Below are 12,263 nucleotides of genomic sequence, written 5' to 3' on the forward strand. Positions count from 1 at the left end.
CTGATATCATGTGGAGATAGATAGATCGATCGATGTAAAAACTCAATTGTTTATGTTGGTGATATTATCTTTAGATGACAGGCTTTTTGCTGCACATGAAGGAAGGTTACTTTCATCTGCATCTATCTATCTTGCTGCTATGCACAATATCCCCAGTCCAGCTTGATCTTATCACTAACCTGGATGACTCTACTTTCATTCTAAGGGAGTGAGTGCCTATACTGGAAGTAACTAGATGTTAGTATATATTCTTATTCTTATTGGTAACTAGATCTCACTTTTCTCTTTGTCTTTCCTTTTGAGAGAAACATTGAGAGAGAAAAGCACCTAGGAAGGAGTTGCCTGTGCCAAATTCCTTTGTTTTTTAACTCCACTTGTTTGATTAGGCTTTCTTTATAACCTCTTGCATCATCTCTCCACCATTAGTTTGCTGTAGCTGACCCGGTCCGATGGATATTATTAACATGCTTCCTTTTTGACTTGTAAACAATCAACAGTGGTGAGTTCAAAGAGAAGGAGTAAGAGAAGTCAATTCTTAGCAGTACCTGAAAACAGGAAAGGCAGGTCTAGTAAAACCTAAGACTGGCTGTGCCAACAATAATGGATAAGAATTGGATCGATATGTATTTCAGATATGAACCAAGAGTAACGACTAAGGATATTGACAACGGGAGGATAACTTGGAAGATTCAAGCAAAAAAGGAGGAGGAGGAGGAGGAGGAGGAGGAGAAAAGAACAAGAATAAAACAATATAGGATAGGATAGGAAAGGAAAGGAAAGGAAAGGAACCTGAGGTAGGGGCGCTTGCGATTGCCTTAAAGCCAAAGGACAACAATTTGTAGTCGTTCCACGAGAAATCTAAGGGTGACGAACAAATGCCATCCAAATCTCGGGGACACTCAAGATTCCATCATTGCTAAGGGTAAAATCTGAGTTCATAACGAGTTGTTTTATTTCAGATATCCTCCCACGCTCATGTATAAAGCCCTGCAGAGAAAGCCTCCATCGCAAGCATGGCCACCGCCCCTCTTGCACGCCCCCACCACCTCTCCTTCTCCACCATCCTCCACTCCCTCTCCCAAACACCTCACAGACTCCGAAAGAGAATGTTCGTCACATGGAGCCCGGACCAGGAGATGAACCAGGTGAGGCAAAGATCTGGAGCGGACATGAAGAGGAAGCTGGAGTGGTACGATCTCGTGGCACTGGGCGTGGCAGGAATGCTCGGCGCCGGAGTCTTTGTGACCACCGGGCGCGTCGCCCACAAGGTCTCGGGACCAGCCGTCTTCATCTCTTACATCGTCGCCGGCGTATCGGCCCTTCTCTCTTCCATGTGTTACACTGAGTTCTCCGTCGAGATGCCCGTCGCTGGCGGCGCTTTTAGTTATCTAAGAGTGACATTTGGTACAATACGAAACATCTGTTTTCAATTAGCACCGAGTAGCTTTTAGATTTGCGCTTGCTTTTGCTGAGTGATATATATCCAGGAGAATTCGTGGGCTACTTCGGAGGAGCAAACATACTGATGGAGTATGTGCTGTCGAACGCGGCGGTGGCCAGAACCTTTACGGAGTACTTGAGTCACGCATTCGGCGTGGATGATCCCAAGTCGTGGAGGGTACAAGTGGATGGCTTGGCACAAGGCTACAATGCACTAGATTTCCCTGCTGTTGCTCTTATTATTCTCATCACCCTATGCTTGTGCCACAGGTATGCATCGTTTCCTTTTGTCACATATGGCCGTAGTTCTTTTCCTGCTTTGGTTCTTCTACTTCTTCTTCTTCTTCTTCAGCTCTTCTCTTCTTATCCTTTCTCTCGGTGACTCCAGCACTTGGGTCTTCTGTTTGCTTATGAGATAGTGGGAGTTCACTCAAGAGGTTTTGTTTCCTTATGCAGATTAACATGGTCTTGTTTGTGTGTGTATGTCAAGGTCTATAGTTCATGTCATACTATGTACTGTTATCGTTCTGATATCGCTGTTTCTTATGCTGCTGGAGTGTTAACAGTACAAAGGAGAGCTCCATTGTGAACGTTGTAATGACGGTGTTTCACGTGATCTTTTTCGGGGTCGTCATCGTCGCATGTTTCGCAAACGGCAATCCCAAGAACCTGATTGAGCCCAAAGGCTTGGCTCCGTTCGGTGCTCGTGGTGTTCTTGATGGGGCGGCCATAGTATACGTCAGCTATATCGGCTATGATTCCGTGTCGACCATGGCAGAAGAGATCAGAAACCCCTCGAAGAGCCTTCCCATAGGTATTGCCGGCTCCGTGCTCATCGTCTCCGCGCTTTACTGCTTGATGGCCCTGGCTTTGTGCTCCATGATTCCATATGATGAGGTGCGGGTGTTCTCTCTATCGATCTATCAATCTCTCTCTCTCTCTCTCTCTCTCGATATATATATATATATATATATATATATACACACATGACGCCAAGCTTGTTCTTCTGCTTAACGTAGATATTGGACGACGCTTCCTTCTCTTCGGCCTTCAAGAACATGGTAGGCTGGAGATGGATGGGCAACGTTGTGGGAGTGGGGGCAAGCTTGGGCATCGTGGCGTCGCTGCTCGTTGCCATGCTGGGCCAGGCGAGGTACTTGTGCGTCGTCGGCAGGGCTCGTCTCGTGCCATTCTGGTTGGCCAAAGTCCATCCTTCCACTGGAACTCCCATCAACGCCACCATCTTCTTGGGTAAGTGGCGCCATATATTTCCTACTCATTTAACCTACCTAAAGACTCACTTCATGGCTTCCGCTGTCCCCAGAAAAAGTGCCATGAACACCGAGGACACTTCCACTTAGAAACATAAGAAACTATTTATTCCAGTCATTCTCTCTCTCTCTCTCTCTAATCTATGTCATGTCAATATAATATATATGTATATAAGAAGATTTCTCCTTCATAATGCAGGGATATGTACAGCGTCCATCGCACTCTTCACGGACCTCGAAATAGTAATCGAGATGATATCGATCGGAACGCTGCTAGTATTCTACCTGGTGGCCGGCGCACTCATCTACCGACGCTACGTGAAGCTCGGCGTCAGCGGCGGCATCAGCAGTCCCCTCCCCACTCTCCTCTTCCTTCTGCTGCTCACGTCGACTTCGATTGGCTTTTCCCTTTCATGGAAGCTCAACGGCGGGTACTGGTGGGGACTAGCAATGTTCGGCACGGCCGCCATCGCCATCACCGGGATCTTCCACCGCAAAGTCCCATGCAACCGCAGCACGGCGGAGTGGTCGGTTCCGCTGATGCCGTGGCCGGCGGCTGCCTCCATCTTCCTCAGCGTGTTCCTCATGGCTAGCCTCAAGAAGAGGTCCTTCCTGAGGTTTGTCTTGTGGAGCTGCTTCATCACCTTGTTCTATGCGCTGTATGGCGTTCACTCCACGTTCCACGCGGAGGAGATGGAGATGGAAAGGGGGGCTTCCGAGGGCAACCATGGCGAACCATCTCCGCCGCAGCAGGGAAAGCTGGAGGTACAGGGGCCGTAGCGCGCCAGTGTTGTTGACCTCTGTTGCCCTTTTGGGGTGGCTCAAATGCCATGCCATGCCATGCCAAGCAACCTTTATAGGAAAAGACAATCAATTTTTAAAAGGTCAATGAGGAGGACAATAACAACAAAAATGCATGCTTTCTAAAAACCATCTCCACATTGTTTCCACAGTAATCCATTAATCATCATTGTCTTGGTTTGACATCTATCTATTCATCCTATGAGAGTTAATAGCCATCAATACTCAACAGAGGTTATTACCACACCAAGGATAAACCATGAAAGAACACAATACTCCACCAAACCTCAGAACAGAAGCACGAAATAAGATTGTACCTAATTCTCATGCAGAACACATTTTTGTTGGATTGTGCGGCTTTTCATGTTGGGAATACTCTCAAAACATGTCTCCAGAAAAAGATCTGCATTGCTTGAATAGATGGAAGATAAAAGCATGTAAATCTACATTAAAGTTTTCAAGCGATTGAACGAGCAAAAACAACTAAATCACTTTCATGCTACAGCAATTGAACGACGGTCCCAATTTTCCTCCAGGACCATGGAATCATTTGAATTTGACAAGGACCACCATGCATTGGCCACGAAAGAATAAAAAAGAAAAAAAAGCCAAGCATCAAGGAGGAAATTTCCACTTCCAACTGGATGTGCACGAGTAAGTCAATGGGATGCCATGCTTTCAGTATCTGTAATCACAGGTGATGATCCAACTATAGCAATCAATGAATCTATTGCCTGGACCACTGACTGCCTCAGCAGGTGGTCCTCAAAGCAAGAAATGTCAAACAGAATAACCAAATGGCTGTGCTCAGAGTAAAAGTCATCAAGTTAGATAGCTTACATTAAGTTTCCATGTGGACTTCCCATTGGATGTCCAGAATCTGAATTGGCAACCAAGTCGAATGATTGTTCGACCGTCATGGAACCCATCATCACTTGCTCCAGTTCTGTGGCAGGACCTGAATAGAAATACAACAGAAAAGCAAGATCCAGAGAAGATCATCATTAAGGACATGAAGGGAACAAATCATCATCTAAATTCTGAATGCCAACAAGATTCTTTTTAGCAGCTAAAAGCACTTGGATCCACCTCAACTTGGCATCCACTTCCTAAGTCTCTGATAAAGCAACACCCTGAAACAAGAGCAATCCAGCTTTTGAATAAGCCAGAAAGAACATCTGAGGTCTCTTGACTTCCCAGATTACCCAGACATAAACAGGAGTAGTATTTTCAGAAACAAAAAGATGTAGGTTTCCCAAGACTAACAGCAGAACATGATGATCACTGCTACAGCAATCTTAGATTTAGAGAAACAAATAAACAATGAAACGGTAACTCATAATTTGGTTCAAGTGAGCAAATTGATGGCCCTGACTACTACACTTCAGCTAATGAAGCCCAACAAGACATACAGAAAGTTGTATTAGGTACTCAAACTGGTATCTTTTAGCTGGCTTAACAATGAAACCACCTTCTCATGAAAATCAAAGTAACAACCACCACAGTGTGCATCTAAGTGCATTATATTTCCTTAACCCAAAAGGGGCAATGTGACTCATCTAGCAACAAATACTAACAAACGAGATAAAAACAAATATTAACAAATGAGATAACTCTGGCAAAGCTGAGAAGAGGGCTCTCAGACAAATTGGCAGTTGGTGTCTCATGTCAATAAGAGTTGATATCTTCAAAATAAGAATCATGAAACAATCATGCATATACCCCAAAAAGAAGCTACAGATTCCTCTCCAGATAAAGTACCAATATTTTCAGCTTTCTTATTATGCACTGATCTCCCTTTTACTTTAAGTACACTTCTATACTCTTCATTTCAGACAGCCCTGCACAAGTTTCTTGGCACAGCCATGTTCGGAAGGAACAAAACAAAAATATGCAATCTTGAATCAGAAACTTTCTAATTGACACCCATGAAGCCCAAGTAGTAATAGAGGAACGTTACCATCACTTACAAATTACTGTAAAACTGCATTATCCAACAATGTATTATTTGCAGATATCCTTAATGGCAAACTCTTTTACATAATATAGACATCATCCTTTGTATTCCCTTACAACCCAAGGTGTTCCTTTCTCTGCTAGCGATGCACGAATGCTATTACTTTATAGTATATAACTAAAAGCTGTACGAAGAACCTAGTTGGTGAAATCTTCTTAAGTATACCATAAGCCTTCACTAACAACAAGAAGACCAGCCACAAGGATGAATGTTCCAACAATAGGTCATAAGTTAATTTCTAAGAGTGAAGCTTCCACTTAAATTAATCGACTTATCTATCTGTCGGTCTTCACAAGACTAATCAGAACAAATGAAATTAGTCACAACAAAAAGTGGGCCTTGCTTGCCAGCCTTTAATTATAACAGCATCAATCTGGTCCATCTTCATAAGAATGAAATGTTTCATTTTAATTGGCAACTGATAAATATATAAGAAAATGTTATGAGATCTGTATTGACCGAATTAGTATAAGATCAAGACATATAAGTGCTCCAATTATGTTATAACCTGTGATCAATCCATAGAGGCCAATAGAAAATTAATAGACATTAGAAAGAAGCGAATGCTCAAACATCATCGACTAACTTTTCTTACACAAACATTAAGTTGAGAAACAAATCCACCTCAAATATTCAGCAGTAGTAGGCTTCTATCATGTGTTAGCAATCACAAGACTATCTTTAATAATTAAATTAATTCAATTAAATAGACTCATCTTTAGCAGTCATGTTATCACTATCAATCCACTGCCTACCAAAAATGATGTTGAATATTCTCATCCAAACCAATCATTTGATTCTAGAATGCTTAATGAGTTATCTAAGGCCCTAGAAAACAACATAAAGTTTTGGTGCCTTGCCCTGATATGCAATGCACCATGTAACTAGAACTTCTTCTATTTTGCTGACAAAGCAGTTAGCATGTCAGAATCTTTAAGCCTTAGTGGCAGTTTGTTCACAAACCCAAATTATATGATCCTCCATTATGGTTCATGATGATTGCACTGCACAACATATTACTAGGATTTAATCCATTTTGTTGGTCCAAGATCCAAATAACAAATTTTAGTTCTTCCTAGACAAATTGTACTCACTGAACTGGACTCCTTCAGTTGCACCAAGACATTATGTAACATCCAATTTTTAAGATCTTAGACATTCCAACAAGTCATTAATGCATAAATTTATATTTATGCAAGAGCCAATAACAAAGATAGAAACAACATACAGAGGTGAATAGAATAAATGCTCTGCAAACTTCTGTTGCACATTTATCATTGAAAAGTTTGGACATGGACATATATGCATACCTGCATATCATGACATTTATAAAATTTCAGTTTGAGGATGAAGGTGTCAATATCTCCAGAGATGGATGTGCAATTTTAACAATTCATATGAATAAATTTGCACATACCAAGAAACATAACAATGCAAGGGAGACAGAGTACTCCAGAAAATAAGTCATATATTGTTAAATATATAGCTCAATTACCTGGCAACGTGCTAATGGAGCTTTAACAACAATAGCTTTTCCTCGGTTAAAAGGTTGCATATGGCTAGACAGCCACTTTAATAACTTGATCCAAAAAATATCTGAGTGACACCAGTGTTGCTATAAGTGCAATATACTTGCATAATATTGCATGATGTGCATGTAAAAGTTGTAGAGTTTCTTTCTCTAACAAGATTTAAGGTGTGTTATAATCAACAAGAGGATCAAGATCAGATGAAAGAAAAGCATGAGGAACACATCCAGCATATAGCATTTTTTATAAATTAGAGGCATGCATAATTTACATACACTATATACAGAGATTGGCACTTGAACATGTATGTTCAAACTTAAAACATCAAAAGAAGTTCCATCTCAAGACTCAGCAGAAGTCTTCTTGGAAGAGAGACATTCACATAGAAAACAACAGATTAGCAACAGATGAAATATTGTGTCCACATCTCTTCCAACATTGGTGTACAAGAATCAATTTATTATAAACATCAAATTAATATCAAATCTCTAAAGACTTTAAAAACGTCTCCAGATTTTCAATGACAGAAATCATGTCCTCAAACCTTTAATGAGATTCAACATCATTAACATGTTTACTACTGTAGTAGGGAATCTAATTTGATATATCATACCTACGAACCTTGCATCCAAAGAATATGTGATTTCCTTACACCGTTAAATAAATAAAGAAACAACAGCTCAGCTGGCAGACTGCATCAACATATCTCAATCATGGATGTGGATTCCCCTTTCTGATATGAATGGAACCTGGTTTTCATAATGAGATTATTAAGCATAATGCACTTTGTCCTTGATAACGGAACCAACTGTCAGACATACTCTAAGATATCCAGTGTATGCATTCATTACCTCCTAAATCTAGATATAACTTTCAAAATAAAGAAAAGCAAACAATAGACATTCATTACATTTTTGAAAATCTACATGTAGCTTTCAAGATAAAGAAAAGCCAAAATATAGTACAATCGCGTAACAATTTTTTCTATAGCAAAGATAACAGTTTTGAATAGTAAATCACCTCGAATTATTCCTCTAAAAAATTCCAACTCAAGTGTGAATATGCTTATGAACTTGAAATGCAAACTTAAATTGTTCAAGAGTTGAGAAAAAAGAACCGAAACAATTGAAGATAAAGCTTATTTTTCATTAATGGAAGGCACTAGTATGCTTACATATTCCCCCACCTGCATGTAATCACCTATTTATTATTCAGTTATGGGAAGATTATTCTTCAACTACTAATATCTCCCTCAATTTTCTTTCGATATTTTCCAAGTCTCTCCTTTTCTTTTGTTATTTATCATATTCAGCTCTACATCTATGTAGAAAGTGATAAAGCAAAAGCTAGGTTGGGCTTCCAAGGAAAAAAAAACTTTTTCCTCCTAGTGTGACGTTTTCAAGTAAAAGATCATTTAAGCACTGACCAAACACCAGTAAAAGAAGCAGAGATAAATGTCTGCATTAACCCATTGGTTAAAGTTGTCCTTTCCATAAAGTAAATTGCTCACTTTTGGGCATTCTGAGGCCACATATGTATTCCATGCTTCTTACAACATTGCTTTGGAATCTTATACACCTTACAATATTTTTCATAAATATCACAAAGAAAATCTGTCTCAAATAAGATATCACAAAAAAAGTCCAAATTTCAGAGAGATTGAAGAGGCGAGGCCATCAACGAAAGAAAGAATTGCTGAAGGAAGGACACATGTTTTATGGTAAAGCAAGATCCTAAAATAGAAAATATGAGTAACAGACATCAACTAGGTTATTCTTCAAAGAAGCTAGCAAAACAGAACATGCAGAACAGAGTAAAACCATTCATTGAAGTTTGAGCAATTCTTAATTCAAAAAGAAATGATAACAAAGTCTCCTCTTCATTTACTGATGGTTAATGCTTTTAAGAGAGTTCAAAAGAGGATGCAGCATTTAAAAGTTATAATAGATGTGTTCCCTTGCATGCATAAATCTTAATATAGTTGATGAAAGTGAAAACACAAGGGTGGGCAAATCAAATAAAGCAGAAAGTGCAGCTGCTAAAGTTCATAAGAAGAAGCATCAGCTTCTGAAATGCCAAGATAATTTCTTTCTTAATACATCTCCACGGTTCAAAGTTCTGGAAATGTGAAGACAACTTAGTTGCTGCTATAAAGCAGAGATAAGGTAATATAATAAAATCCACTGGCTTTTGAAAGGCCAAGATATTTGCTTTATTAATACATTTCATCTGTATAAAGCAGAGTCTGGAAATGTGAGGAGAATTTACTTGCTACTCACTCAACTAAATTCCTGCAAGAGAAAATAGATAAAAGAAAAAGGACAGTAAGGTAACACTGCCACTCTCATTCAACTAAACAGTAGAAGCATGATAAAGAAGCTGTAACATTCCTACATTTATATATTCAACATCAATCTGGCTTCAATCATTCAGCTCAGAAATTATTCTTCAATTCAGGATAATTTTGTTTGTATTCTTTGAGTCAAGATAAATTATTGTGATGCCATGATGAACCAAATGATAGAAAAGCAAGGAGACCATCACATGCTGTTAACAGTGATTCACTTCTGAAATGCACAAGAGAAAAGCGAGAGGCTCAGGAACTTGTTGTAGAAGCTTTCCAAAGCCAAAATAGACAAGTTTATCAAATGCCAGCTCAAAACGAACCAAACTAACACTAGTTTACCTTTACTATCTCTACATAAGAAAGGAAAAGCAGAAAAGAGAGAGTGGACACTCAAGCCATAGTTTAAAACGTCGTTTCATGACCCGAAAGCAAATAACAGCACACGAAGAAAAGCCCACAAGTCACGCTGTTCCTACATCAGGCATCCTAAGCTAAATAGAAGAAACAAGTCAGAAGCAAAGAAGGTGAGAGGACCTTGTCAATCCTCGGCCGACACCTTCGCCCGCTTCTTCCCGGAGAGACCCTTCAAGAACGCATCGAGGATGCGGCGCTGTGAGTCGAGGATAAGCTCCGTGCGCTTCAGCTCCATCTCCATCCTCTCCTCCTCTATCTCCCGCGCCATCTCCATCTTCCTTTGTTCCATCCTCAGGCACCCGTCACCCAGCATTCTCAGCGCCGACACCATTTCCCTGACCGCACTCGACTCCATCTCCAACCTCCTCCTCCTCCTCCTCCTCCTCCTCCTCCTCCTCATCTTCTTCTCCATCTTGCGCCGCATCTCCTCCTTCACGGGCCCCACGCCGCTGAAACCCTTGAAGAAGCGGGTGGTGGCGGCGTTAGGGTTCGGCGCGACCCTGTCGTCAGCTCTATAGACCTTGGACCGGACTGCCTTGGGGATCGTGAATCTGAGCTCACCGATCGCGCAGCCGCCGTTGGTCATGAGGTGGTGGAGACTTTGGGTGTTGCTCCCGCCGCCAGCGCCGCGGTGCTCGAAGTCGTCATTCTCTTCGTCATCGGAGGAGGGCGGGTGGGGCGGGACCGAGGATTGGCAGGCGGACGGTCGGTGGGGTTCGCCTACTTCTACGCTGCCACCGTGCTCCGTGGCGTGCATCTTGCGGAAGTAGACCCAGGAGGAGGGAGGGAGGGAGGTGTCGAACTGGAGGGACTTGCGGCGCTCGCTGCGGTAGCGCTTGCGGAGCTTCTCGACCTTGTGGCGGCACTGTATGTAGGTCTTGGGCGGGGAGGGGCCGGAGGGGCAGCGATCGGCGACGTCGTCGGCGACCTCCTGCCAGTGGGAGGCGCGGAGGTTGCCGCGACGCAAGGCGTACCACTTGTCACGGTAGGCGCCGATGAGGGCAAGGATCTCCTCGTGGGTCCATATGGGGGCGGCCAGCCGGCGGGTGGCGGAGGAGGAGGGCAGCGGTGGCGGGAGAGACGCCGGTAGGGGAAGCAGGGAAGCGGATCTTTCCGGCGAGGGGGACGGTGACGGAGAAGGTGACTGACAGCGGGACGCCGCCGCCTCTGCTGCAGCGGAGGCGGCAAGCACTGCGGGGGAGGGTGGGTCCTTCTTAGGGGAGGAAGCGTCGGCGGAGAAGGCCATCACGGAAGAGGAAGTGGCGGAGGTGGCGGTCGCCAGAAAGGAGGGGTGGTGGTAGGCGGAAGGGAACAATGGTGTTTTGTTTGGTTATGAGTCGGGGCACCATCCTGAGGTGGGCGGCGCGCTCGCTAAAGATACTACTAGTGCACCACTCCCAAAGTTAGCAAGGTCTTAGTCTTACGGGTGTGCTCGAGCGTGGGCATGGCAACAAACCCTGTTGGCGCTTTATGAGCATTCGATCCTTGGAAAAGACTAATGGTATGTGTTTTAATTTTAATAGTTATTACTAAGATGTTCTAATTTGATTGTGATAGAAGATCTGTCTTTTCCATTACAATTCTCTCCCTAAAAACTCTCATTCGAATATTTTTAGATTAATAATAAATGCTCTGATTTCACTTAGTTATGCTATCATAATAACATTTATCTTATATTGTATTTATTAAAAATTAGGTATAAAATAAATAAATAAATGATGCATGTTGATTTAGATCATCTCTCTGTCGAGAAGATGGTTAGTAAAGGGTGAAAAACAAAGATGGTAAAATATTCTCAATAAGATGGATGATTGTAAGTTAATCATCTCTCAGTCACATCACTCAACTTTGTCCGGCATGCATCGAGTTTGATGTTTGAAGTTATGCATCAGATGACTACTTCATAAAATTATTTCTGTGTTTCATTGAAAGTATCTAAATTATCTAGAAAACTGAATACTTCATTCAGAAAAGGATATCATAAGTATTTTAAACTCAATGACATTCGAAATTAATAATACAAAATTATAAAGATTTATTCATTTAATACTATACATGCTTCGATGACACTTTAAATGGTTTACCAACGTGACGGTAAGTCATATAGTGATTCAGTGAGGGCTGCACAAAACTAAACGAGGATACGATGATGAACTACTTATTATTGAGACTCTACAATATTTTTGTTAAAGGTGATAATAACCGACAGGAATATGGGGACAACCACCTCCAAGGACGTTAGTGTCCACTATGTTATGGCTCCGTTGCTCCACCGGTTACTAAGGCTCAACAAATGACTTTATTGATAACAAATGTGATAGGCATTAGTGAGAAAGAGAACATCAACATTAGCAATTTCTCATCACCAAGGCTCAACGGGTGACCATCGTCACGTTGACTAACATGAAGACGAGCGATCACAGTGACCAATTGGCGATGGCTCG

General features: G+C 41.8%; 2 protein-coding genes across 17 annotated transcripts; one reads left to right on the forward strand and one right to left on the reverse strand.

Moving 5' to 3' along the window:
• The first annotated feature begins 1,001 nt into the window (after positions 1-1,001).
• Positions 1,002-3,491, forward strand: LOC135626158 (cationic amino acid transporter 6, chloroplastic-like). Its single transcript, XM_065131261.1, has 5 exons — positions 1,002-1,404; positions 1,488-1,710; positions 2,007-2,337; positions 2,460-2,691; positions 2,911-3,491. Exons 1-5 carry the CDS (start codon positions 1,014-1,016, stop codon positions 3,489-3,491), a joined length of 1,758 nt encoding a protein of 585 aa, XP_064987333.1. The 5' UTR covers positions 1,002-1,013.
• Positions 2,847-11,231, reverse strand: LOC135626159 (trihelix transcription factor ENAP2-like). Of its 16 annotated transcripts, none has more exons than XR_010492281.1 (6): positions 9,940-11,231; positions 7,672-7,807; positions 7,025-7,125; positions 4,353-4,470; positions 3,830-3,915; positions 2,847-3,563 (listed from the first exon to the last, which is right to left on the reverse strand). XR_010492281.1 is itself a non-coding variant. In XM_065131262.1 (2 exons), the coding sequence occupies exon 1, from the start codon at positions 11,063-11,065 to the stop codon at positions 9,944-9,946; it is 1,122 nt and encodes a 373-aa protein (XP_064987334.1). In that variant the 5' UTR covers positions 11,066-11,231; the 3' UTR covers positions 7,407-7,807; positions 9,940-9,943. The 16 variants fall into 16 exon arrangements, 2 of the variants coding, with proteins under 2 accessions (XP_064987334.1, XP_064987335.1); XR_010492282.1 differs by having other exon boundaries at positions 3,830-3,923; XR_010492279.1 differs by having other exon boundaries at positions 3,830-4,197.
• Between the last annotated feature and the right edge of the window lie 1,032 nt (positions 11,232-12,263).

Source organism: Musa acuminata, chromosome BXJ2-11 (genome assembly GCF_036884655.1).
Source record: "Musa acuminata AAA Group cultivar baxijiao chromosome BXJ2-11, Cavendish_Baxijiao_AAA, whole genome shotgun sequence".
NCBI lineage: Eukaryota > Viridiplantae > Streptophyta > Magnoliopsida > Zingiberales > Musaceae > Musa > Musa acuminata.

Coding starts and splice junctions, on each gene's coding strand:
- LOC135626158 (XM_065131261.1), top strand. CDS start 1,014: ATGGCCACCGCCCCTCTTGCACGCCCCCACCACCTCTCCTTCTCCACC. Junction 1,405..1,487: donor TTATCTAAGAGTGACATTTG/GTACAATACGAA, acceptor ATATATATCCAG/GAGAATTCGTGGGCTACTTC. Junction 2,338..2,459: donor CCATGATTCCATATGATGAG/GTGCGGGTGTTC, acceptor TGCTTAACGTAG/ATATTGGACGACGCTTCCTT.
- LOC135626159 (XM_065131262.1), bottom strand. CDS start 11,065: ATGGCCTTCTCCGCCGACGCTTCCTCCCCTAAGAAGGACCCACCCTCC.